The 27,723-nt window shown below is 40.8% G+C and overlaps 1 protein-coding gene across 4 annotated transcripts in view; it reads right to left on the bottom strand.

Annotated features, from left to right (window-relative positions):
- LOC147021607 (electroneutral sodium bicarbonate exchanger 1-like) overlaps positions 1–27,723 on the bottom strand; it is a 265,236-nt gene that overhangs the window by 201,272 nt on the left and 36,241 nt on the right. For all 4 annotated transcript variants that reach the window (XM_085891723.1, XM_085891721.1, XM_085891722.1 and 1 more), the window contains exon 3: positions 17,733–17,873. In XM_085891723.1, coding sequence (XP_085747849.1) covers positions 17,733–17,873 — 141 coding nt within the window. The remainder of the gene's footprint in view (positions 1–17,732; positions 17,874–27,723) is intronic.

The following is a 27,723-nucleotide window of genomic DNA, read 5'->3' as shown; positions in this document are numbered from 1 at the left end:
TTTCAAGCTTCTGAGTCTCACGATCTGCCAAGACCTTTCCTGGGAAAGCCACATTTCCAACCTGGCCTCCAAAGCCAGTCACCGACTGGGAATCCTCTGTCATACAAAGTCCTTTCTTAGCCAACCTGTGCGCCTGACCACATACAACGCTTTCGTCCACAGCCCAATGGACAACTGCTCTCCCCTTGGGGCTGGTGCTCCTGCCTCTCACCTTTCTTGGCTTCACGTTGTTGAAACCAAGGCATTTCGGATCATTGGCATCTCCTGCGATGAGGCTGATTCATTGGGCCTCTTACTCTCTCAGCACAGGCAGGTCAGTGGTCTTTGTCTTCCTCCTTTTCCTCTTTGGTATCGCCCCCCCCCCCTGCTTTGTCTGCGATATGTCTCCACCATATTTCCGCAGGGCACTCAAGGTCCGCCAACAACCCCTTTCTGGTGAAACTGCCAAAATCACGAATCACTGCTCACCTTCACTCTTTCATTCCTCTTTTTTCCCACCTTTGGAATAAACTCCCACATTCTCTTCAATCTCATTCTCCCCTCCAGGCCTTCAAAACAGCTATTGACCACCACTTCTTATCTTCCCCCATCCAAAGCCTCGATCTTTTCTACACCCGTTAATCCACCCAAGCCCACCTCCTTCAAATTCCCTGCTTTCCTTCCTGAAAGTCCCTGTAATGTCCATCTTTTATACCCCATGTTCCCCGCCCCATCCTTCTCCCTTCCACAGATCTCCTAATGTCTCTGTTCCCCACTGTTTTGTTCTCCCCTCTCCTGCCCCTCTTGTCTCATGCCCCCCCCCCCCGCCTCTTTTTTTCTGTGCATTGTGTGCTGGCTCTTATACGAGCCTCAACAATGTATACAAAAAAAAAAGAACGACATCAAGAAACATAGTGCCTGGTAATAAAGGGGGAAGCTGCCTTCTCTGAACAAACCAATCAGTGAGAAAATGGACAGTTCCATGACAAGAACCAGGTACCAAAACTCGAACTGTGGACTTTGCATTCTGTGGCTTGTACACCAGGAGTCAAAGGTCACCTATGCGTCTTCACAATCATCACCACAGAAGTCTGCATATGCTTTTCTCAATGGGCTATATAAACTGCAGGCTGTAATTTGATGAGCTTGTTTCATTCTTGTGACACTGGCAGCTGCTAGAAAATATTTGGCTTTGCTTTGTGAAGAAACATCAGCCTCCATGAGAGCACCTGTCCATCCATTGCCATGAAGGATTGCAACAATAGACCTAAATGCAGCCTTTTTCAAAGTGCAACCCCCCCAAACATGATCAATAACTTTTTCTCACCATAAAGTTCAGGCCAGCGCCATTGGATTTGTTTGGCCAACAGAAAATGGTTGATCTGCAGCAATGACTGGTACTTGCTCAGGATTCAAGTGTCACAATGTCCTTGATTTTATTCATCACATATCTTATGGTGGCAAAAGAGTGAGCTTGGTCTCGTAACAAAGTCAAAAGTGATGATATGGTTCAAAGAAACTCTTCCCATCTACCCTGTTGTGACGCATGATATGCCGATCTTGACACACTCATATCATTGTCCATTTCTGTGCTACTGAATGTTTCAAGCCATTTATAATCAAGCAGAAGGTGTGACGACAACAAGTCAGTTCTGGTATGATCAGATTTGGGGTTATTGTCTGCTGGAGGTTTTGGATTTTTTGGAGTGAAGTGGGCAGGCAGAATATTAGTATAGGTGTTGGGAAGATCACCAACGATGTAAACTTTTCTACTTTGATCTGTTGAAGGAGACAATTCCCGCAGCTCCAGCTGGAAGACAGAAATAGTTGTTCCATGAAAGGATGTTGTTGCTGTAGTCACACTGGGATTGTGGCCTATGTTGTCCATTGCTACTGTTGTGAACAATACTTTCCGAAGAACTCGTGAACAAACAATATCATCTTCTGTGCACTACCTTATATCTGCTTCTCCAAGCTGTGCAGAAATATACAAAACCCTATCATATAAAACACTGATGCCATTTTCATGGAGAAGTTCAACAAGATGTCTTCTTCTGGTCTTGACAAAAACAGATAGACCTATGTATATAGGAAAGGGTGTTTCATGATCCCTGTGATGTCTATGGCATGCTGCATCCTCTTTGTATCGTCCAGAGCTACAATTGTACTGAAGCAACTGAGACAAAGCAACATCTGTTTGAGAAGCAACAAATCTTAACTGTGACTTGATGTCAGCTCCATGTTCTACAAATTGCAGGAGTGGTAAGGGAACCGACTCTTCAACACTTTTCTTGTGCAGCTGTCAGTTAAACGCTGACTTATGATGAAGCGTGTGGCATCACAATCATTTTGATGCTTTTTCAAGGAGAATTGCATCAGGATAATCACTTGCTTGTGACAGTGCAGCGCCATTGTCTTTATGGAAAGCCAATAGGACATCACATCCCTTTTGATAAGTTTCCACCTTGGGCATTTCAAGCAATAACTTTTCTTTCAACCATGGTGAATTGACATCTGGTGCGAGTACACTGGGATTGCTGAAGTCAGTTCTTGCAGAATTTTGTTAGATCAGCAAGCTTGAACAAGGTAGGTGCAACATCATCATTATGAGTTCTCATTTCCATCATGTATGTAACTAGCTCTGAAGATGCTTGTGGGTATGCCCCTCTAACAATGGAGTCTTGCTCTTCCTGATCATCCTGCAATGATTTAAGGTGTGCCTTCTCTCCGTTATGCAATTTTGTCAAGCAAGTGGGATGATATATCAGCTCTTGTGCCACAACTGCATCATCATAGCCTATCTCAATACAGCTGGGGAGTCCTCTTTCTCACAGAGAAAACATTCCGTTGCTTTTGACTAACTCTCGGAAATTTACTGCGACACTGCTCATTCATACTATCAGTTGTCACGTGTTTTTTTCTTGCGCTTTGCAGTTTTATGTTGTTCAACATGAGTTGACAACACCTGTGATATTTTGCACTGTTCTTTCTCGGTGTATGTTCGATACCATCAACTTCATCAATTTCAACTCCTCCTTTGTATCCTGCTGACAGAGACAACATTTGCTCCAATCAGTTTTAAATAGTGTCGATTCAATTTTTTTCCACACTTGGTTGACTAAGGCCGAGGGTTTATCCTCTTACCACCTTCAGCCAGATGCACTTTTCTGTATGGGATGCAAGCAGATAAATACAAATTTTACACTACACTCATCCGATCGTCCAGTCAGTGTCATTGAAGTCCCGTGTGATCTGTACATCATCCGAATGACTTCTGTCCCATCATCCTTGGCTTGGCTCTCCCACGTTGGCACATCCTGTCAATTCAGGCACGGTTATCTAACTTTACCGGGCTAATTAGATAACATTTGGGGCACTAAATACAAATCCTAGTCATTAGCTGACACTGAACCCCATGCTGAGTTTCACAGCAGTGATGTCACCAGTTTGCCCTGGATGTGCATCGACATTCACTCTTATAAGACCAATCATTTTTTCTGTGGTTTTTGTTGTGGACAATCTGATGTAACAATTGATGTTTATAATTCCAAGCTGGATGAAAACGAGCTTGACTTCGACATCACAATTGTTTACTTGAAATTTGGGCATAATTACAACCAAATACACAATAATAAATCAGGAATCATATGTTATCTTAGCTCACAAAATCCTTTACAAAGTTCAGCATATTTCAAAAAGAAAATTTTCAAAAAAGAAAATTTTGAGAAAACAGGCCTCGATTGACAACTAATATACATTTTGTCGTCATGGTGGTCATCTTGATTTTTTGGGAGTGGCTGATGTTCTATTTCAAGATTTGAAGATAAGATTTTTGAAGTTTTTTTTTTAGATCCTCGTGGAGGATCTCAAAGTCTTACTCACGTTGTTGTTCTTGTGAACTTTTTTGTTTCACAGCCTACAGTTTTCATCGAAACTTCCTGAAACTTGGTGTATATATGTAAAAAATACCCAGCGCAGACAGTAACCATCTCCGATTTTGAAAACTCCTCCGAGAAAAAAAGTTATAACGTCAAAATATCTCCGCTAATGGAAATCACCGAAAAAATTATCTCCGAAACTAGGCAAGCTTTTTGAATTCTGTTTGCGGGAATCGAACAGGGCATTAGCAGAAATAAATTAACGCACATATGATACATCACTATGACGTCATATCAATTTTTATGACGTCATTCCTATTTTTTGACATTTTTTGTTTCACAACCCAGAGTTTGCATCGGATCTTCGTGAAACTTTCCATCTATATGCAGAAAGCCCACGCGCAGGCAGTAACCATCTCTGATTTTGGGAATTCTTCCTAGAAAAAAAGTTGACGTCATAATATCGCCGCTAATGGAAATCGCCTAAAAAATTATCTCCGAAATTAAGCAAGCTTTTTGAATTCTGTTTGCGGGAATCGAACAGGGCATTAGCAGAGATAAATGACCGCACATATGATACATCACTCTGACATCATATCCATGTTTATAACGTCATTCCTATTTTTTGACATTTTTTGTTTCACAACCCAAAGTTTTCATCGGATATTCGTGAAACTTGCCATGTATATGCAGAAAGCCCACGCGCAGGCAGTAACCATCTCCGATTTTGGAAATTCTTCCTAGAAAAAAAAGTTGACGTCATAATATCGCAGCTAATGGAAATCACCTCCACCATTATCTCCGAAACTAGGCAAGCTGTTTGAATTTTGTTTGCGGGAATCAAGCCGGGCATTAGCACAGATCATTTATCGCAAACCTGATACATCACAATGACGTCATATTCGTTTTTATGACGTCATCATTAAGAGGACGAGAATGTTAGCTCATTCGAGCTTGTTTTTTTTTAAAAGAACATGGCTGCTGAATCACATGCCCTATGATGTCATCAATTTTTTTTTGTGGATCATTTTATCCCAAGATGACCCTCAAATTTTCATTCTGATCGGATGTAGCATTCTACAGATGCAATTACGATGTCATAACTAAGACACCTCTGACATCATTAAAAAAAAAATCACACTCAATTCCCATGAGGAGTACTTGCTATGTGCCAAGTTTCAATTTTTTCCTTGGTGCGCTTTCAGAGATACGGAGGTCCAAAGTTTTTTTTCCCGTTTTTCTAACATGGCTGCCACAACACGTGACCTATGACGTCATAATTATCATTAAATCATTCTACATGAGTCGTTGCACCAATGATGAAAATTTAGTCTCAATCTAACAAGTGGTTGTGGAGAAAAACATGAAAGTTATGTGCAGACAAACAAACACACAGCCAAACAAACAGACAGACAGACAGACAGACAAACAAACAAACGGACCGAAATTAAATACCTCTCCTCCGGTGAGGGTAAAAAAAAATGCACCAACAGTGAACTAAAACTCTACGGCCGAAGCAATGGGCTTGGGGGATGAACGGACCGGATGAGTTAACTCAGACGTGAGTTCATTCATCACAAGAGAGTATCGCAGTGCACTATGGGAGTACAAACATTCAGAGTAATTGGAGCCCCTGTATACTTGGAGACTCGGAGTAGCGACAACTTGCAATTTTATGCCATTTTCTTTCCATCAAGTGTAGCACACCGAACCTGTGTCCATCGTGTGTGAAGCGTAATGTATCCTAATTTTTCATCAAGCTGTCTTTCTCTGTGCCCCAAAAGAGGATTTTATTTACCTCCGCAACCGAAGATGGATGGAGGTGATGTTTTCACCCCTGTTTGTTTGATTGGTCGTTTGACCATGAGCACGATATCTCAAAAAGTCGAAGACGGATTCAAACAAAACTTCGTGGACAGGTTGGGTGTTTGTCAAGGATGAATTGATTTGATTTTGGCGATGATCCGGATCTGGATCCGAATTTTTTTTAAAGGGATTGTTCACCATTGGATTATATAGTGCCAAAAATGATATGTAGCATGATATCTCAAAAACTTATGGACGAATTCAGACAAAACTTAGTGGGCAGGTTGGGTGTCTGCCAAGGACGAATTGATTCGATTTTGCTGAAGATCCAGATCTGGACACGAGAATTACAAAAAATTTTTTAAAGTGATTCTTCACCATCGAGATATGGAGCCAAAAACGATATTCACTGTACTGTATAACATGGTATATCAAAAATTTGTAGATGGATTTTTTTTTTTTTAATACCAGGTCTAAGGCTTGTAATGGAGCTCACTCACTCACTCATATGCACATTATGACAAAACTTGGTGGATGAGTTGGGTAGGTGACAAGAACAAGCTAATTAGAGTTTGGTTAAGGTCCGGATACAGATCTGGCCTTTCAGTGGGATACAAAACAAATTGTACAGCCCGGCAGAGGTATGCACTCTACCGACTGCCGTTTTAGTTGGAGACATCTAAGAGCTGGGGTACGTGGCATTTAATGCTGCTGTTCTATTCTAATCCTGTTGACATTTTGAAGAAATCAAATTTTATTTTATTTTTATTTTTGTGGGGCATAAATCTACGAAGGAAGGGGGTTAGGGATCATTTAATATTTCCTTTCAAATAGCTACAAAGGCTTAGGTACTGGAGAGCGATTTTCAAAACAGATCCAAAAAAAAAAATCCAAATTGTTTTTTCAAAATTTTCAAATTTTTTTTTGCCGAAAACACTCCGACATTTACTGATGAGCCTCTGAAAGTTTGATGATCTGTTTGGCCATCTCTGAGAGAAATGGTCACACACACACACACACACACACACACACACACACACACACACACCTCTTTCATAGTTATAGATAGAGACAGAATTCTATAGCAGAGTCAAAAAAAAATCTGAGCCTTGGATCTCCTTGAGCAGTCATAAGACAACCTCTGTCTATAAATACCTGGCTAATGCTTATCGACATTTGAGCAAACTATTCAGGAAAAGGTCAAGTGCTTCCTAAAGCTTGACTGATGGGTCAGTGTTTATACCTGCCACCCAGTTTCTCAAAAGTAATATGAAGCTTCAATACCAGACCTGACAAAATCATTTATTATATTTCAAATTAGATCACAAAATCATGTATTTATCGATAAATTGATGATTTTCTTGTCATCCTCTTGCTCTCCAGATCAAAGGAATATAAATATACTGAAATCTCCTAATAATGAACAGGTTTGTGCCATGAAATATTTGTCAAAATCAAAAATTTGTCAAAACTCCTCCACAGTTTCTCCATCATCTCAAAATAAACGGCACCCTTTCGTGTTCAGGGTGGATGAGCACAACGCTCAAAAATATGGCATTGCCCAAAAATAAAATTCCAAAAATTGCACATTTCCACTTGTGCATTTAACCTGCATTTCCTGTGTTGCCATAATCATGCTATTTGTGATTATGAACACACAGGATGGCGGGTCGAGCATATGAGATGAAATGGAGAATTAGTCTCAATAACGGCTCAGCAGATGTACTTGTAGGTTGCTACGTTTCCTTTGCTCTTCTCCAGTCGTTCATCCCCTTTTGTGTCCACGCGTTTTCACAATGCCTAACTGTCCTATTCAGTGTGTTTTCTCGTACCCTTTGTCACATAGCTCTTCCATGAGCTGAGAGTATTTCTCCAAAGATGAACATAAAAAGGTTTTGATAATCTTTCTAAGAAATTAGAAACAAATTCTCCATTTCCTTGTTCAGTATATTGAGTTGAAATTAGTTCATTAAAACAATATTGTCCACAAAAATGCCATCTGTTGATATGATACGAGTTACAAGGCCTATTCCTTGCAATGACACTCTAATGTAACCGCACTGTATTTCAGTTGGGATCCTCGAAATGTTTCACTATCAGCATAGTCTTTGCACAGTGTGCTGATGTACAAAAACAACACATCACATGACCAGTTAAATGACATATTTTGCTGGGAAATAAGCTTGCATGGTCATTAACATTATTCAGTTTGCAACAGTCTTTCAAAAAAAATGTATTGACTGAACCACTTACTTTATAGTCTCTGGATGAAAAAAAGTGAGCTTTTTAAATTCAAGGATCTCGCAGTCTAGCTCGTGAAGGAACTGAACAAGATAGTTTCACAAGTTCACAAACTACCAGAGGGTATTGGGGGCAGGGGAAGGGTGAGGTTGACATGCACAAGGAGAAAAGGCAGAAAAACACAAAACCAGTAACAATGACCCAGAGAGAGAAACAGAATGGGAAATAATCTTTGTGTAGATGGAAATACATGGGTGAGCACATAATGTAATGATGAGCAGCACATTTGAAAGACCGAAGTGAGAATGACGAGACAATGGACACAGGGAGACGATTCCACAATCAGAAGAAAAAGAGGATGGATGGATGAATGGTGGTGGGGAACAAATTTGAACTTTGGGAGTGACAAGATGAGTGTTTCTTGAGGAAAACATGATCTGGAATAGCTTGGGGAGGGCAGAGGTAGGGGAGGCAGTCGACAGTCATGGAAGAGGTAGGAGAGGGCAGGTAGACCATGGTCAAAATTCATAACAAAGACTCTTCCAGCTTCCAGCATCCCCCTCAACCAAAATAAGAAAAATATATATATAAAGGTCATATCTTCATGTTCAGGACAAAGCATACCACCACTGTAGCATTGCCTAAACCAAACAAAAATGAAACTACAAAACATCTCAAAATGCAAAGCCTGTCCTCGTCCGCTTTGTACTCCAACTAAACTTGAAAGCGACGGTTAAATAAATTGTTCATTCTATTAATTTGTGTTCTCCATATTCTCATAATAAAGGTTTGAACCTGGTGTTGGCAAAGTGGTTAAAGTCGTTATGGTGGCTGGCTTGGGACCTCAGGCTTGGGATTGAGTTCTTCCACGACAGTCCTGAGTTCAAGCCCTTGTCAATAATTGAATTAAAACCAGGTGGGGCTGACTCAGCCTGTTCATCCTTCCGAGGTCAGCAAAATGCGTACCAGTATACTAGGGTAAAAACGATTTGGGGTAACCTGTGTCGGAGTGGCAATCTGTCCAGGACTGTACTCCTTGCCAATGAAACTGCCTCAACAGCCCTATTATATGCCTTGACAGCATGAAAGGATGGTATTATAATAATAATAATAATTATTATTATTCTGAAAGGTTTGTTGAAGATTTGATGACAAAAGCTCAATTGGTAAAATATTATGGCCTGAAACAGATACACTAAAGCTCAATGGTAAACTAGAAGGACGCTTGGGAGAGCGCATACCTCCGCCACGCAATGCCTGATCCACGAGAACATATCGGGCCCAATACATTTTGGAAATCTCATGCTATACAGCACATCATTTTTGGCCCTATTTCTCAATGGTGAAGAATCACTTTAAAATTAAATAATTCTCGTATCCAGATCTGGATTCGGATCTTCACCAAAATTTAATCAATTCGTCCTTGTCATACACTCAACCTGCCCAATAAATTTCATCCAGATCTGTCTACAACTTTTTGAGATATCCTGCACAAAAACAAACAGACAAACAGACAGACAGGGGTGAAAACATAACCTTCTTCCACCTTCGGTGGCGGAGGTAATAAATAGAGAAACATGGAAACGATTTAAAAAATATCGGACCACGCGTCCTGAAGCTCACCTGGATAAGGAGCAACAGTCACTCAAACCTCCGCACACCCCAACACCCCCAATTTTTATTTTTCATGGTGTGAACAATCTTTGGTACATCATGGGTGATGAAGGTTGTGGTCAAGTTTCATTGAAATTGTGTGTAGTTTCGAAGAGGTGAGCAAATACCTATTGTGGGAGGCTCAACCCCCCCCCCCTTAACCCACCTTGACCTCAATTTTTTTTTTTTAATGCCGTGACAAACTTACTATCAAAGTCGATGGGATCTGTGAATTCTTAATTTGTGATTTTTCCAACAAGCAGTTTGATAGGCTTCGTTCATTCTATTTTTAACTCTTAGAAGAATTCTGGTATTAACGCTTTCTGGAGCATTAATTCTTCTTTCGAGTTCTTAGATAGGATTAGATGCCTCAATATCAAGTTCATTGAAGTTTTTTTTTAATTTTTCAACTTTATATACAAATTTGGATTTAGTACTCATGAGGGATTCACTCTTCAAAGTGATTGACATGGTTTTTTTTAAACTCTTTTAATAAGTTTTTATATGTCAGGTTTGAGAGAGCATTCTTTTCTAAAAAGAAATACTCAAGTTTTTATTGTTTTGAGAAGCAGAAGTTTCAGGATGATGTAAATTATATTTAATTTAATACTTTTGTGTCTTTTTGTGAGATAATGTTTCAACAGGTAAAGTGTATCCCCATGGGTGGGAATTACAGCCCCCTATTAGCAGACAATTTAATTTTCTTATTTTCTGTGAATTTTCAATGATGCAGAAACTGATCCAAAAATCGATTGGGACCATACTCTGTACAGAGTGTAGGTGCTGCCGAAGCAGTCTCAGCTATTGGGCACAATCCTGGATGGGTCACCACTCCAGCACAGGATACTTGAATGGCTGCATCATTCGAGCAAGCTGGTACTCATTTTGCCAACCTCAGAAGGATGACAGGCTAAGTCAACCCCACCTGGTATTAATTCAACAGCTGAGCAGGATTTGAATTCAGGACGCGAGAATCCCAAGACCACCACCACTCTAACCATGAAGCCAACACCAGGCATAGAAACTGATGAAGGAGGAAAAAAATTAGGATTAGCTAAAATATTATCTCAAACATGTCGTTATATAGATGATATTTGTGTGGTTAACTATAATTTTTTTGATAAGCAGCTTCGCAAGATTTATCCAGATAGTCTGATTGCGAACAGGAGTGGTAATGATTGTACAGTTGCTCATATCTGGATGTGTTGGTTGGAGGTGGACAGAATGGTTTTAGTACAAGTGTATATCATAAAGTTGATGATTTCAGTTTCCCTGTAGTCTTGTACTCCTTTCCAGGAAGCAATGTACCAATCAAAATGGGTTACAATATCTTTTCATCTCATCTATTTCGATTTGCCATAATTTGTTCAGTAAAGGATGATTTTGTGGAACGTATTGAGAAGGTTTTTTCCATCTTGTGAAACAGAATATATTTGGCTGATTGATCAGGTCTTGTGGGAATGTCTTTAAACTCCATAGTCACCTTTTATTTAAGTTTGGTTGGTTTTCGTGTTAACAAGTTCCAATTGCATTGCATTTGATATAATAACAATGAATTAATTGTTTTCGTGAGATTAATTCTTTAATTAATTTATTCATTAAACACATTATTTATTTATAGATGGTATTAATTCATTGGGGTATTTATATGACAATAAAATAAATAAAAAATATTTATTAAAACATTAAAAATAAGCATTAAAATAATTTATTGGTGGTCGCTAAGATACGCAGTGCAGTATGTTAAAATCGGAAAAGACAGTTTGAATATTTGAATGACAGTTTGAGTCAGTGGTTGGATGGAGGTGCTGTGTAATGGACATGTCGACAAGGTAAAGTGTTTATCGCTTAATATATTATCATATAAAGTGGTTTATGGTTAAAGTTATTCATCTGTTGTAATACTTTAATTAAGTTTAAATAAGGATATTGCATTGCTGTGTTGACTGACAGTCTGGATAAAACTTTTGGGTTGTGGGTCCATTGATGTTGAGTAATCCACTGAAATGCCTTGGGTTGGCTTAATGATTAGGGTGGCAGGCTTTGGATCCGGGGGTCCAGAGTTCAAATCCCACTCAGCCATTGAATTAATACCAGGTGGAGTTGACTCAACTAGTTATCCTTCCGAGGTTGGCAAAAATGAGTACCAGCTTGCTGGGGTGATTGAGCCATTCAAGTATAGTAGACAGTGGCAGCAATTCTTCATGGCCCAAACTACAGCCAGAGCTTCGAGCTCAATCATCGCATAACGAGACTCAACATCACTGAGATAACAAGACCCATACTGAACAAGTTTCCATGGATCACCGTGTTGCTGGAGCAATGCAAACCCAAGTCTGTTAAGACAAGACACATCGGTCTGTATCATCGTAGGGAATGAAGAGTCGAGTCGAAATGCGCAAGAACAGGTGGTGATGTGAGAGCATGTTTGTTAGCAAGAAATGCGCCATCATGATCGGTGGTCCAATCGAATACTGATCCCTTCTTCAGGAAGCTATGGAGTGGATCGGATGCAGTCGAAACCTCAGTGGCAAAAACTATCCAACTGATGAACCAAACCCAAGAATGATCACAAGTCGGTGACGTTGGTAGGTGTAGGAAAATCCGCAATGGCACTCAATTTGGCTGGATCCGATGCAGTGCCGATTCGCGATCGCGATTGATGATGTAGCCACAAAATTTGACACTGCCCTGAGCGAAGTGAAATTTCTGTGGGTTCAATGTGATGCCATGTTCACAACATCAGAAAAGTACATTCCAAACATGTTGAACATGTTCATCGAATGTCGGTCCATAGGTTAGCATATCATCGACGACCCAGACCGTATTTTGGATCCCATCAAGAGCGATGTTACCTCTGTAACAATATTCATCCCCACTCGCGGTGAGGCCCAATGGAGCTCAAAAGTATTTGAACCGACCTCACGTTGTCATGAACATGGTGAGGGATTGGCTGGCCTCATCCAGAGGAATTTGCCAGTATCCCTGAGTTGCATCATACACAGAATAGAAACGAGTGTTCTTCACATGTCAGACCACCCCAGAAGGTGTAATGAGGGGGTACACAGGGCGCTTGACATGGCGGTTAAACATACACAAATCCATGTACAGGCAAATGTGACCATTATGTTTTAGGGCAACCACAAGTGGGTGGCACCAATCTGAAGGTTTGCCTCCCATTGGAAAAATTATACCCTTGTTCACCATGTCATCGAGTTTTGGCTTAACCTGATCATGCCAAGCCAGTGGGAGTGGGCACGCCTTCCGCATCTGGAAAGGTACTGCGTCATCCTTCAGGTTAATATGCATAGCACCACCCTTCATAGGTCAGATGCTATCGTCTGTGGTAAAAACGTCTCAAATTTCGCCATCAGATGATCACAAACCTGCGATCGTTGTTGCCGTGCACGGCATGCAGGTATGTTGCCAAAATCCCACGTGATGGAGTTCGTTGGTGACATGGTGTGTGAGTCATCATCGGATTGGCTGACTGTGCAGTGTTGTACAGACTGTGCTTTCATATAACCCGCTTCATCGAATGGTCCACCGCAGTTGCACCACGCCGAGTCGTTCAACAAATAGAATGGCAGACAGGATATTCAGACCCCATCGCACACATATACAGTTTCACAAACAGACTTATCCCCAAGATGGATGAAACAATGAAGAGTACTGATGCACTTCATTGAAGCACCATCAGCGTTCACCATCACTCTCGTATCACCATCATCACTCGTAGATCGTCGCCATCATCCAAGTTATCTGGATGCATGCCAAGTTGCTGCAGGTGTGCAGGACCAGTTATAGTTGCCTCACCCCAGTGTCCAGGAGTGCCTCCAGGGTCCCAACATAATCACCCTCAAAGTCAACAATGTCTATGTGAATCCATGGTGAATGTTGCTTCCTCTGCAATGTGTGGAACACATCAGCGATCAAGACAATCTGCCAATACAGCCGGGGGTTGCTTGTTGTCAGTGCACTGTCTAGTCTTCCATGCAGACTCGTCAACTTTCGATTTTCGACATACACGAAGCGACCCATGGTTCTGCACTTCTGGCACTTCTTATCACAAGCCTGGCAGCTCTTCGAGTGACTGTGGGCATTGCGCCCGCAATTTCCCCATTTGGTGGTCTTGAATCGGGACTGACTGTGACGACAAAATGGTCGACGATAGTTCTTCGCGATGACAGCTCGGGATTGACGTCCGGACATCAGATCATCAGACTTCCTGCTGGCTTCCTTGCTGCGACACATGTCCAGAGTATGTTGTAGTGTCAGATCTCTCTCAGCCACAAGCTTACGATGCACCTCTGAATCAGATATGCCAGTGATGATCCGAATAACAAACTGTTGCTCGACAGTCAGGGATGAGAGATCACAATTGGCAGCAATTTCCTTTAGTGCTCAATAAAACGAGTCGAAGGTCTCTCCATCTCCCTGGTGCTGCTCATGAAAATCAACCACATCGTGCACGATGTGGCGCTGTCCTCGGAGATGTGCTTCAATGCTGGCGAGTACATTCTCGACGGAAAGCATGTCCGATGTGAAATCGATATCAATGACATTCTTGAGGACTGACCTCATTGCCCGGTGTCAGACAGTAACGAAGAGTTGTTAACTGCTCACGAGCTCGCGTACGATCGAGATGTGTGATGAGGTAGTAAGTTTCTCTTTGGGAGGCATGTCTGTGTGTCAAACGTACTCACTTGGAAGTGAAACAGACACGCACATGAGAAATCCCCTTCCAGCCAACGATGAAAACCAACGGGAAATCGAAACACAATCCACTGCAATCCGCCGTTATCAGCTTGGATTGGGACTGATGATCACGCCCAGAGCTGCGCATCATGTTACTTTTGCCGACTACGCCATGTTAAAGGTTCAAGAAGTCAGAAATAAACGTACAAGTTTATTCAAACAACAGCATAACCAAACACATGGGTCCGAAGTTACACGCCATCGCCGAGCACACTGACCCCTCCTTCCTAATATGTACTGTATGACATTGGATGCTTTGTTTACACATTGCAAGTTGCAACACTGGGCACTGCTCTCAACATAGGCTTGCAGAAACAGAACAATTCCTCTTCCTCACAAACATGCCACAACCTCTCCAAAAGACCCACAACTCTTACATATTAAATAACCTTAACCAGACATTACATGTAATGCAGACAACAAATGCAATGCACAGAGGCAACTACTGTAACAAATTTTGATGGCGTTTCAATGTAGTTCCTCTGCTTGGGCAACCAAGTAGGGGTAGCATACTTAGCACATATTCATCTCGTGGAAACACAGAAATAACGGATGAGCTTTTGTGGCGCAATCCAACAAACTTGCATGGAAACTAAACTTAGTAGCAGAAACATCGAATGTAATAACCGTACTCATTACACCTCCTCATCCACATGCATAAAAGGGCACTGCATGTTCAAACACTTTTACATTTTTATGGAGGTGGACGGAGGTTATGTATGCTGACCGTGAGCAGTACATCGCAAAGAGTTATGGACAGATTCGGACGAAACGTGGTGGACAAGTTTGGTGTGTGACAAGTACTAATTTATTCGTTGTTGGTGAAGATCCGGATCCGGATTTGGATACGATAATTTCCTCCGCCACCGAAGGTGAAGGAGGTTATGTTTTCACCCCTCTCTGTCTGTTTGTGTACAGGATATCTCAAAAAGTTGCAGACGGATTCGGATGAAACTTGAGGGACATGTTGGGTGTGTCACAAGGACGAATTGACTCGATTTTGGTGAAGATCCAAATCCGGATTTGGATTCGAGGATTATTTAATTTTGAAAGTGATTCTTCACCATTGAGAGATGAGGCCAAAAACGATATATAGCACGATATTTCAAAAATGTATTGGACCAGATATGTTCTCATGGATCAGGCATTATGTGGCGGAGATATGCACTCCACTGAGTGCCCTTCCAGTTTTTAAAGTGATTCTTCACATTTGATAGATCTGGCCAAAAGCAATATGCAGTACAGCATGATATTTCGAAAAGTTTTGGATGGATTTTGACAAAACTTGGTGGATTAGTTGGGCAAGTGACAAAGATCCGGCAGATCAACGAGCTACAATTTGTGAACTGTTCAGCCTGGCAGAGGGATGCGCTCTACCGAGTGCCGTTGTAGTTCGCAAATTAATTTCACTGAAGAAGGTGCGTGGATATAAGAACAAACCAAGCACGTTTAAATTAATGGCAAACAGAAATGTCCTCTTTTAAACAATGGACAAGAAAGTTAATTTTGAAGTATTAATTATTCCAAATCATATTAGTCCTTTGAGGTGAATCATGACAAAATACTTCATCATGCCACTCCAATTAAAGTCATGTTAACAGTCATGTCATCGAATTAAAGTCATGCCACTCAAACTCATTTTCAATTGATTACTGCCAAGAAAGAGTCATGCTTTCTTTCAGCAGTTACCAGATACTCAGTGGCATTGTGGTTAGACTTGTCTTTTCCAAATGTGAGGGATTGGTGGTTCAATTCCTACCAATACCTTGGACTTTAATATCCTGATGGAGGTATGCACTCCACCAAGTGCCATTCTTATTTGAAATTTGGTCAGGTGTTCATTGTCAAATAACACACCATGGGATCTTTAATGTCTACTAGCTCATGTGAGCGATTGTGTGCTCAAGTTAACATGTCTTCGAGAGATTGTGTCACAAACATTGATTAATAACCCTGCATGTGAAACACCAGAATGACAGTTTATAGCTGGGTTGAGATTCAAACACAGACGAGACAGACCAGAGGTGAGTGCGCACACCTCTGGGCTATCCTCCCAGCCCACACAACATTTATTAACAGCAAGAGTTAATTGACTAGAACGGCACTCGGTGGAGCGCATACCAGGGAGCCAGGCTGAAAAGTTTACATTTTGTACCCCACTGATACGCTGGATCTGAACCTGAACCAAAATCTAATCGACTTGTTATTGTCACCGACCCAACTCATCCACCAAGTTTTGTCATAACCTGACCACAACTTTTTAAAACATCATGCTATATAAAATTTTGGCCTTATCTTTCAAATGTGAAGAATCACCAAAAAATTATAGTATCCGGATCCAGATCCGATCTTCACCAAAATGTAATCAATTCGTCCTTGGCCCACACCCAGCCTTTCCACCAAGTTTCGGCGAAATCCGTCCATAACTTTTTAAGATATCCTGTTCATAGACAGACAAACAGAAGTACCCACCTTTGGTGGCAGAGGTAATAAATGCTTACAATTATCAACTAATTTTATGTTACTCTGATTGAAATGTTTTTTTTTTGTTTTTATCACAATTATCAACTCATTTACACGTATAATCATTATTTGAATTCCATCTGAGTAGTTTAACCTGATATCTAAAAACACCATGTTTTTTCCTGTCCCTTGGCGGAGCAACAAAAAGGGTGATGCAACTCTGAGATTTTGATCAGCTTTCTATTTGGTTGTAATTGGAGTAAGTGTCAGTGTGACCACTCCTTGACTTTTTTCACAAGATCTTGGCTATTCGTTGTTCACCTTGGCGTCTTGGTTTTCTATAAGTTTTCTTGGCGTATAGGTTTTCTATTATCATCGTTTTTCCGAAACCTTGTGAATTCTTGGCTTTTTTCATTGGCTCACCTTGGCAGTTATGAAAATGAGGAGTGGTCACACTGGAAAGTGTGCATGGCTGACTTTGCTGAAGCCAAGTACCCATAACAAAGCACTCTGATGAAAGGTGTGCTCAATATGTGGTATTATGTTTTATGATAAAGAACTACGAAACTATATTTGTTACTTGGAGGGTTTTTAATGTTACTTTATCTTTTTCCTGAAAATATAATCACACTAAAATGAAGCAATTCTCTGCATATACATCTAAACCTTATAAGATCCAAAATGGCGTGGCTGATCCCCACCAAATATTGCATACGTGTTGGGGGTACCCAGGGTCAGGTCATTGGCACAAAATAAATCCCCTGCACCCCTCCCCCTCCCCCATGGTGGGGAGAAGATTTGCAATTTTCACCTGTACATGAGGAACAGAGCAAGATGCAGCACTATCTTCAGCTTAAAACATTGCAAAACTTCGGAGGAATAGCTCGAAAAATAAATTTATCATAATTACCAATTAACTGAGATGACTACGTTCAAAGCGTATAATTCACATACCATGGGCTGAGGGCTCAGGTTCATCCTGTGCTTCTGGCTCCAGTTCATGGTGCCGATGTCGTCGGTGCCCATGACGACGATGGCGACGGCGAGATCTTCGTGAAGATGGGACGTGCAGCCCAATATAGACTGTTCGATGAGCTTTAATAACACACACACACACACACACACACACACACACACACACACACACACACACACACACACACACACACACACACACACACACTTCTTAATATTGTCATGAGCAACTGTTTATTAAGGTGCCACATAGATGAGTTGATGCAGCAAATCAATAAAGGGAAACTAAACTCAAGTTTCCACCAAAAATTTATTTTTAATGAGAATAACCAGATGTGATCACTGTCAAAATTTTCACTTTATTTCATATAAATACCAATATTTCCTCACTACATCGCCACCTAGCGAGTTCATAGAACACATTACTCCATGGAGGCGCATTGTGTTGAGAAACAAGGACATGGAGAGGGTCTACGAGCAGATAATTTGATTGGTCGTGATGACGTAAAATACCACAATATTTGTCCAAGTACCGCAAAATGGAAGGGTTTTGAAAGTGCCAAAAAGGTGATTTGTGTTCAACAGTGTTCAAGTATCGTTACTATAATAATTCATGGACCGGTGTTTGTGTTTGTTTGTGTATTTGTCGTTGTACTCTTCCTACAGTTCTGGGCAAATTACATCCAGAGTTGCGACATAGGATCAGCATTACCCCAATTAGTGTATAGGGGTGTTTTTATTTTTTCCGGAGGTCTTGGGGGTGGGAGGGGAGAGGGACGCAATTCTCTATGTAAATGTGCATCGTGTAGCGCCGCTCCAGGTGTGAGAAGGTATTAAAAGTCCCCACTCTACAGGACAGTATTCCTGTCCCCACGTTTTACAGTGCAATGAGGTGTTTTGAATCATAAGCAGTCAGTGTGTTGATGCTTCATGCACATAACCCGGATTTTTATTTTATTTTATTTGAAAGAGCAATTGAGACAGCTGTCAGTTACCTATATATGGTCCATATAGTTGTCAAAACACGGAAATTTTAAGGAGGTGGGATTGGGGTGGATGCGCCATAGCAGCACGTTGCTGCATCCACTGTCTGCCGGTATTCCATCCGTCTGGCCATCCCCCAGGCAGATTCCTGGCCCATCCCAATATCCTTGAGATGCCGATCAACCTGCTGCAACCACGAGGCACGTGGTCAGCCAATTGGCCTCCTCCACTCACGAGGCTCCCCGCTGAGAGAATCCGGTGAGCAGGATCAGCATCAGGAAAATGAGCCACATGTCTATACAGCCGCAGCTGACGCTCACGGACTATGCAGGTAAAAAATCTCATTTGAGTCTCTCTCAGCAACTGCTTGTTGGACACAAAGTCTGACCAGCAATCGCCAAGGATTCTCCGAAGAGACCTGGTACCAAAGGAATTGAGTCTCCCTATCAAATCCTTGGTCAGAGTCCAAGTCTCACATCTATAGAGCAAGACCTGGAAGCACCAAGGACCTGAAGACTCAGACTTTTGGCCTCCCGCACAGGTACCGGCAGCACCACACCCCATGAGCGAGTGAATCCATGACTCCTCAGGTCCGACCCAGACGTCTGTTGACCTCTGTCTCACAGCCAGCAGAGACCTGAATATCACTGTCAAGGTCAGTGAATCTCTCCGTGACCTCAACATCCTTTCCACAAACAGGTACAGACAGGATAGCAGCAACCAATATGTCATTGAAAGACTGGATCTTCGTTTTGACCCAGAAAACCTGTAATCCCAGCAGCTCCGACTCCTCATTCAGCACCTCGTGGGCCTGCAAAAGGATATCTAGAGTCTCCGCAAAGATGACTGCATCATCTGCAAAATCCAGTCCATATAAGTGCTGAAAAATGTGGGGGCCAGTACACACCCCTGATGAACTCCAGTAACAACTGGAAATAAGTCAGAGATAGTACCACCACATCTCACAGCACTCTCAGTACCAGAGTAGAGTTCAGACATCAGATTGATCAGTGTTGGTGGCACCGCACGAAGACCAAGAATCCTCCAGAATCACTGATTTGGAGACCAGCTTGGAAATTTGGCTTTCCCAGGAAAGATCATGGCAGATAGTGAGACCCAGAAGCTTGAATGAAAGGAATTCTTCAAGAGGATTGTTCAGAAAGTAGATGGGTGGTGGGTTTCAGATGGTTCTTTTGGAGAGACATCATGAGAGTGTGAGGCTAATGACACTTGCTATGTAATATGCTAATGCTGTCTATTTGTCCCGTTCTGGAACATGCAAATGCTCCTGGGATAGAAAAAAAACGAAGTAAAAGTTGCTTCAAATTAATCCAAGCCTACGGGGAAATTATATTTTTTACAGACAGAAAAAATTAAAGTCGGGCAATGTATCGACAACAGACTGCTGCCTCGATCACTTACAAAAATCTATCTATCTATAATTCCAGCAATCTGTGTGTCTGTCTGTCTGTCTGTCTTTCTGCGACCGCCGTTTCTCGACGACTGCCGGTCCGATCGGATTGAAACTTGCCAGGAATATTGCCGGGGCCCCGCGGATGTGCCTTTTCGAGGTTTGATGTCGATCGGACGAGCGGTTCCCAAGTTACGGCCATTTATCTGTCGACCAATGACAAGACACGGTGCTATGACATCACTAATGAGGTCACAATTAATGTTCATTTATTTATTCATTTTTTTTTAATTATTTTTAATTTTTTGCACGATCGACGGTCCGATCTGATTGAAACTTGCCAGGAATATTGCCGGGGCCCCGCGGATGTGCTTTTCCAGGTTTGATATTAATCGGACATGCGGTTCCCAAGTTACGGCCATTTATCTGTCGACCAATGACAAGACACGGTGCTATGACATCACGAATGACATCACAATTAATGTTTATTTATTTATTATTTATTTTGCACGATTGAAACTTGCCAGGAATATTGCTGGGGACCCGCGGATGTGCCTTTTCAAGGTTTGAGAGAGAGAGAGGCTGCACATAATGGCACTCATCTACAGGCACTCACCTATGGGCCCGCCCCTACGGGCCTGTACTAGTATTTTCAAATTGCTGTTATGAATTATAGAAGTAATAAAAAAAATGTTTTAATTCCAAAGGATATAGGGGGATGTTACTCCAAAAAGTATGTAAACAAGGATGGGATGGTCACAATAAATGACCATGTGAAACCATCCCTAAAATAAAAATAGGGGAATACCCCTGTGTGCTCACCTGGTGGAATAATGATACTGAGCAGGAAGTCAATGTGGGATGGAATCAGTAAAATGTACCAAAGAAGCAATGTTACAGCAAATACCTATTTTTTTTTTGGGGGGGGGGAAACCCCCCCCAACCCCATAACTCCCCTTTCACCCCAACCCCAATTTTTTTTTAATTTAAAATAGCATTAACAAACTTTGGTGCATCATGGGTGATGAAGGTCATGGTCAAGTTTCATCGAAGTTGTAAGTATTTGTGGACGGGCGGACAGACAGACGACGCACAATCCCATAAGCTCCTCGGAACAACGTTCCAGGTGAGCTAAAAATAGGGGCAATACCCCTGGGTGCTCACCTGGTAGAATAATGATACTGAGCAGGAAGTCAATGTGGGATGGAATCAGTAAAATGTACCAATGAACCAATGTTACAGCAAATTCCTATTTTGGGAGGCAACCTCATTCGTCCTCCCCCGGATTCCAATTTTTATTTGTTTATTTATTCATTTATTTATTTTTAATGTTGTGAACAAACTTTTGGTAGATTGCAGGTGATGAAGGTTGCAATCAAGTTTCATTGAAATTGAATGTAAAGTTTCAGAGAAGAAAGCAAATACGTATTTTGAGGGGCAAGCCCCCTTAAATCCCTTTAGACCTCGTTTTTTTTTATGGTGTGAACAAACGTTGGCACATCATGTGTGATGAAGGTGGGAGTCGTTTCATTGGAATTATGTGTGTAGTTTCTGAGAAGAAAGCAAACACCTATTTTCGGGGGCAACCCCCCGTAAATCCCCGAGGACCCCAATGTTTTTAATAGTGCGAACAATCTTTGGTACATCACGGGTGATGAAGATTGTTGTCAAGTTTCATCAGTTTTGCATGTATAGTTTCTGAGAAGAAAGCAAATACCTATTTTTGGGGGAAACCAGTGTCGACCCCCTTAGGGCCCAATTTTTTTTTTTTTAAATGCAATGAACAAACTGTGGTGCATGCATGGTGTTGAATGTGGTGGTAAAGTTTCATCGAAATCGTATGTGCAGTTTCAGAGAAGATGTTGCAAGTATTTGTGGATGGACGGACTGATGACGTGCCATCCTGTAAGCTCCCGGATCTACGTTCCAGGTGAGGTTATAATGTAACGATTAATACAATATATACTATATGCAACGTAAAATAACAGGCAAAACAGGCAATAATACGATACAATAAGGAAATACTACACAAGAAGGACGACTGCAGTGTCTCTGGATAGTCATTTTGAGTCTGGTTGTTGGGTCCCAGAATTGTGAGCTTGGCGATGAAAAAGATGATTTGTAAGACTGCCAAACACCGGGTGAGATACAGAGATTATCAGGTTCTTCCCCCCACCTTGAACCGTCTACCCTGTTGGTTTGAAAATGTTTTCTTGCATCTCTATTTGCCAAGAGGATTCCACGGCTCTGCAATATGATGGGGTCACTACCGGTTGGACCGATTCTATCTATGGACAGACAGACAGAAAATACAACTATATATATATATATATATATATATATATATATATATATATATATATATATATATATATATATATATATATATATACATACATATATATATATATATATATATATATATATATATATATATATATATATATATATATGTATGATTGCAGTTGCTTCATCATGCAATAAACAAATGAGTAAAGCCTTGTGATGTGACTATTGCAGTACCAGTGCAAGATAAAAATCAATCACATGAATTTATACCCAGCTCTCCTGGTGGAAGATCATTTTTAAGCTTATCTCTTCATCATGGAACTCACTTGGGCTATTTATGGATAATCTTTCATATTGTACTGACGTAGCTCAAGATGAAATAAAATATCATTGGACATTGTGAACGCCAAATGAAAAACAAGCTCAAAATATACCAGGTCACGTCCTGTGAGGTTTTTTTCCAAGCAGGCCTCTGAGTATGGAACCTGATCCCCATATCGTTCCCATCACTCTCACATTCTTCATCCATATTCTCCTTCCATCCTTATAAGAATGGGAGAATGTGCATGCATGCATGTACATACCCCTCTTCTCTATTGCTTCCCGTACTCTCCCTCATCCTTGTTAACCCTTCAAACCCTGAGCTCCTTGAACTTTTGGCTCTCCCAACCTGGGCTCCCTGGAAAAAAATCCGATTGCTCGGGTATATGGAGGTTTGAGTAGCAGCTGGTAAAACGGCCACGAGGGTTCAAAGGGTTAAAGAGCAATTATTTCTGCAACATGTCCTCATAAGAGCTTGAGTACCACGATATCCTATCCGTCATTAGCATTGATAAAATACTTTACTTATAATTCATGACTATCTCTGCAGATAGAGGATGAGCAAAGCAGAAAATATCCATAGGTTATATTATGATCTGTTCCAGCCAATCATAGAGCAGCTAATGTTATCCTAGAAATCCGTGCATCGTGGAAGGCCACGCACTGCTGAAAGAGGTCGCAGAACCGAAATGCAGTGCAGTGTCAGAATTCTTACTTCATCAACAAATGGCTCAGTGGAAAGCTGTGTGTTGGTTGCCTTCTATCCAAAGGACACCGTTACAATGAAACATGCGAACCACCTGGTCAAATTATTGATAGTGCAAAACTTGCTGACCAAACAGCAACCATACTTTGCAATAGTAAGAAGGAACCTCCAAGAAGACCAGACCACTTGTAAGTTGTAACCCACAGTCCATGCAGGAATTTTGAATTTGGCCAGGGTTCCAGCAATAACCTTCCTCGAATCTTCACGAAGGAAACTGTGGGATCCTTAACATACAAAAACTAATGCCAGCAGATGGGACACCTAGTTTAAAGTCCATTCGAGGGGCAGCACACACATTGATGCATCTCCCTGCCTGAAAAAAAACACCAGGTTGACAGTTTATAGCTGGGCCACGATTCAAACCAGGTGTGACAACTCAGAAGCAAATGCGCATACCTCAAAGAAGCAAATAAATGGGAAAAAAAATCAATTTTGAAAGTATTAAGTATAGCTTATACCCGGGGGTCGGCAACCTGTGGCTCTTTAAAGACTGAAGTGTGGCTCCCAAGCCTGATCCATTAAAATCCCCTTTTTTCTCATTATAAATTAATTTTCAGAAAAATCTTTGTGAGTGTCGTGAAAAGATAAAATAATACTTGAGAACGTTGGTGGAGTGATAAACAGGAAAATACATCCGATTACCTGCGAATTCTGCGAGCAAGACGTACACGTTGTGCTCCGCGTACACCTTGCTCTCCATTACGCTGTTATTTTCGCCATCTTGTCGGCAATATTATTACTTCAACCTGTTTCGCAGCCTCAGTTTACCATTCAAACCCCCCCCTTCTAAAAAGTTAGGAACGCCCTGATCCTCACTGGGCATGTAAGCGAAAATCCCGTCATGAACGACTTGCATCTTAATAACAAACGAGATGTTGTTTTGATAACTCCCCCTTAAACGGAGGGGGCACGTGCATGTGACCTCACCGCATTTGCTGTCCGCCATCTTGGAGTAGCAACAAACAAAAAGAAACTACACGTGCTGAGTGCATCATTGGATTTACATTTGTTAAAATAGGAGTTAAAATGGTGAGTTTTTGCTCATTGTTTTGTTGTGGCAATTGTGCTGAAAAGAAGGATTGGTTGTCATATCATAGACTGCCTACGGCACAACAATCCAAGGATTTTGACTTGGAGGCTTGACTTGCGAGTTATGAGGGATGTTCAAGAGGGTTTCAGAATGAAATTCTCACGTCCAAGAAAAGGTGTGTGTGTGTGTGTGTGTGTGTGTGTGTGTGTGTGTGTGTGTGTGTGTGTGTGTGTGTGTGTGTGTGTGTGTGTGTGTGTGTGTGTGTGTGTGTGTGTGTGTATTGTTGTTCCAGATCTGAACTGTATTGATGAATACTGATACTGCATTACCGTTTGGAAGCTTTTAATTATTTTCAAGAAACAAGTTTGCAACATTCATCAGTGGTACCGTGTGAAGGTCAAGTGTGAAATGGCTTCAAAGAAGAGGAAAACAGAGAATTTCAAAATGAATGGACTGAATCATTCGCGCTCATATCAAGTTCGACTGGGCTTCCTTTATGCCTTATTTGCCATGAGAAATTCACCAACAACAACAAATATCCAATCTCGAGAGGCATTTTCTAAAAAAACACGCGACATTGCCAAAAAGTATCCCAGTTGGAGATGCCAGAAAGAGAGCCATGGAGGAGCTGAAGCACAAAGCAGACCAAAGTAAGAACACATTCACGAAATGGATGAAATCACCGAGTAGCACAACTACCGCTAGTTATGTGGCAACTCAAGAGATTGTGAAACAAGGAAAGCCATTCACAGATGGTGAATATATGAAAGAGTGCTTTTTCAAAGTATCAGAGCAGCTGTACAATAATTTCAAAAACAAAAACGAAATTGTTCAAAAAAATTAGAGACATGCCGTTGTCTGCAAAGATGGTGATGGACAGAACAATAAAAATGGCAACAGCCATTAACAGTCAGCCGATTAAGGACATCAATTCAGCTTCGGGCTTCTCTATTGCTTGTGGCGAGTCGTGTGATGTTGATGACATTGCACAGGTTGCTCTTCTCGGCAGGTACGTGAATTCCGAAGGACCCCGAGAGGAGCTAATTGAATTGTTGCCCCTCAAAGGCCAAACAATGGGAGAAGATATTTTGTCAACTATTGTTGATGAAGATAGATAGCATGGAGATATATACATTTGGCATTCTATCCTTCTTCGGATCGACTTACATGAGCGAGCAAGTGTTTTCAAGTATGAATTTCATAAAAAGCACACTGAGTAACCGATTGAACGAGGTGGGTTTAAAGTCCTGCTTGAAAATGAAAACGACAGCATACTGTCCAAACATCGAACGACTCTCTAAAGGAGAAATCACACTAAACTGGAAGGGAACCCGGTAGAGCGCATGCATCCGCCACGCAATTCCTGATCCAGTAGAATATATCAGGCCCAAGAGATTTTCGAATTATCATGATATGTATGTATATACATATATATATATATATATATATATATATATATATATATATATATATATATATATATATATATATATATATATATATACATATATATATACATATACATATATATATACATATATATATACATATATATATACATATATATATATACATATATATACATATATATATATATATATATATATATATATATATATACATATATATATATATATATATATATATACATATATATATATATATATACATATATATATATATATATATATATATATATATACACATTTCATTATATATATATATATATATATATATATATATATATATATATATATATATATATATACACATTTCATTATATATATATATATATATATATATATATATATATATATATATATATATATATATATATATATACACATATACACATATATATATATATATATATATATATATATATATATATATATATATATATATATATATATACATATATATATATATATATACATATATATATATATACATACATACATATTGGGGAGAACAAGTATTTGATACACTGCCGATTTTGCAGGTTTTCCCACTTACAAAGCACCGAGAGGTCTGTAATTTTTATCATAGGTACACTTCAACTGTGAAAGATGGAATCTAAAACAAAAATACTGAAAATCACATTGTATGATTTTTAAATAATTAATTTGCATTTTATTGCATGAAATAAGTATTTGATCACCAACCAACCAGTAAGAATTCCGGCTCTCACAGACCTGTTAGTTTTGTCTTTAAGAAGCCCTCCCATTCTCCACTCATTACCTGTATTAACTGCACCTGTTTGAACTCGTTATCTGCATAAAAGACAGCTGTCCACACTCAATCAATCAGACTCCAACCTCTCCACAATGGGCAAGACCAGAGAGCTGTCTAAGGACATCAGGGACAAAATTGTAGACTTGCATAAGGCTGGGATGGGCTACAGGACAATAGGCAAGCAGCTTGGTGAGAAGGCAACAACTGTTGGCACAATTATTAGAAAATGGAAGAAGTTCAAGATAACAGTCAATCTCCCTCGGTCTGGGGCTCCATGCAAGATCTCACCTCGTGGAGCCTCAATGATCATGAGAGGTGAGGGATCAGCCCAGAACTACACGGCAGGACCTGGTCAATGACCTGAAGAGAGCTGGGACCACAGTATCAAAGAAAACCATAAGTAACACACTACGCCGTCATGGATTAAAATCCTGCAGCGCACGCAAGGTCCCTCTGCTCAAGCCAGCGCATGTCCAGGCCCGTCTGTAGTTTGCCAATGACCATCTGGATGATCCAGAGGAGGAATGGGAGAAGGTCATGTGATCTGATGAGACCAAAATAGAGCTTTTTGATTTAAACTCCACTCGCCGTGTTTGGAGGAAGAAGAAGGATGAGTACAACCCCAAGAACACAATCCCAACCGTGAAGCATGGAGGTGGAAACGTCATTCTTTGGGGATGCTTTTCTGCAAAGGGGACAGGACGACTGCACCATATTGAGGGGAGGATGGATGGGGCCATGTATCGCGAGATCTTGGCCAACAACCTCCTTCCCTCAACAAGAGCTTTGAAGATGGGGCGTGGCTGGGTCTTCCAGCATGACAACGACCTGAAACACACAACCAGGGCAACTAAGGAGTGGCTCCATAAGAAACATCTCAAGGTCCTGGAGTGGCCCAGCCAGTCTCCAGACCTGAACCCAATAGAAAATCTTT

Source organism: Eptatretus burgeri, chromosome 8 (assembly GCF_056783735.1).
Source record: "Eptatretus burgeri isolate ZD-2024b chromosome 8, Ebu_testis_v1, whole genome shotgun sequence".
Lineage (NCBI taxonomy): Eukaryota > Metazoa > Chordata > Myxini > Myxiniformes > Myxinidae > Eptatretus > Eptatretus burgeri.
The sequence above is the reverse complement of the archived record's forward strand: the minus strand, read 5'-3'. Positions and strand labels throughout refer to the sequence as shown.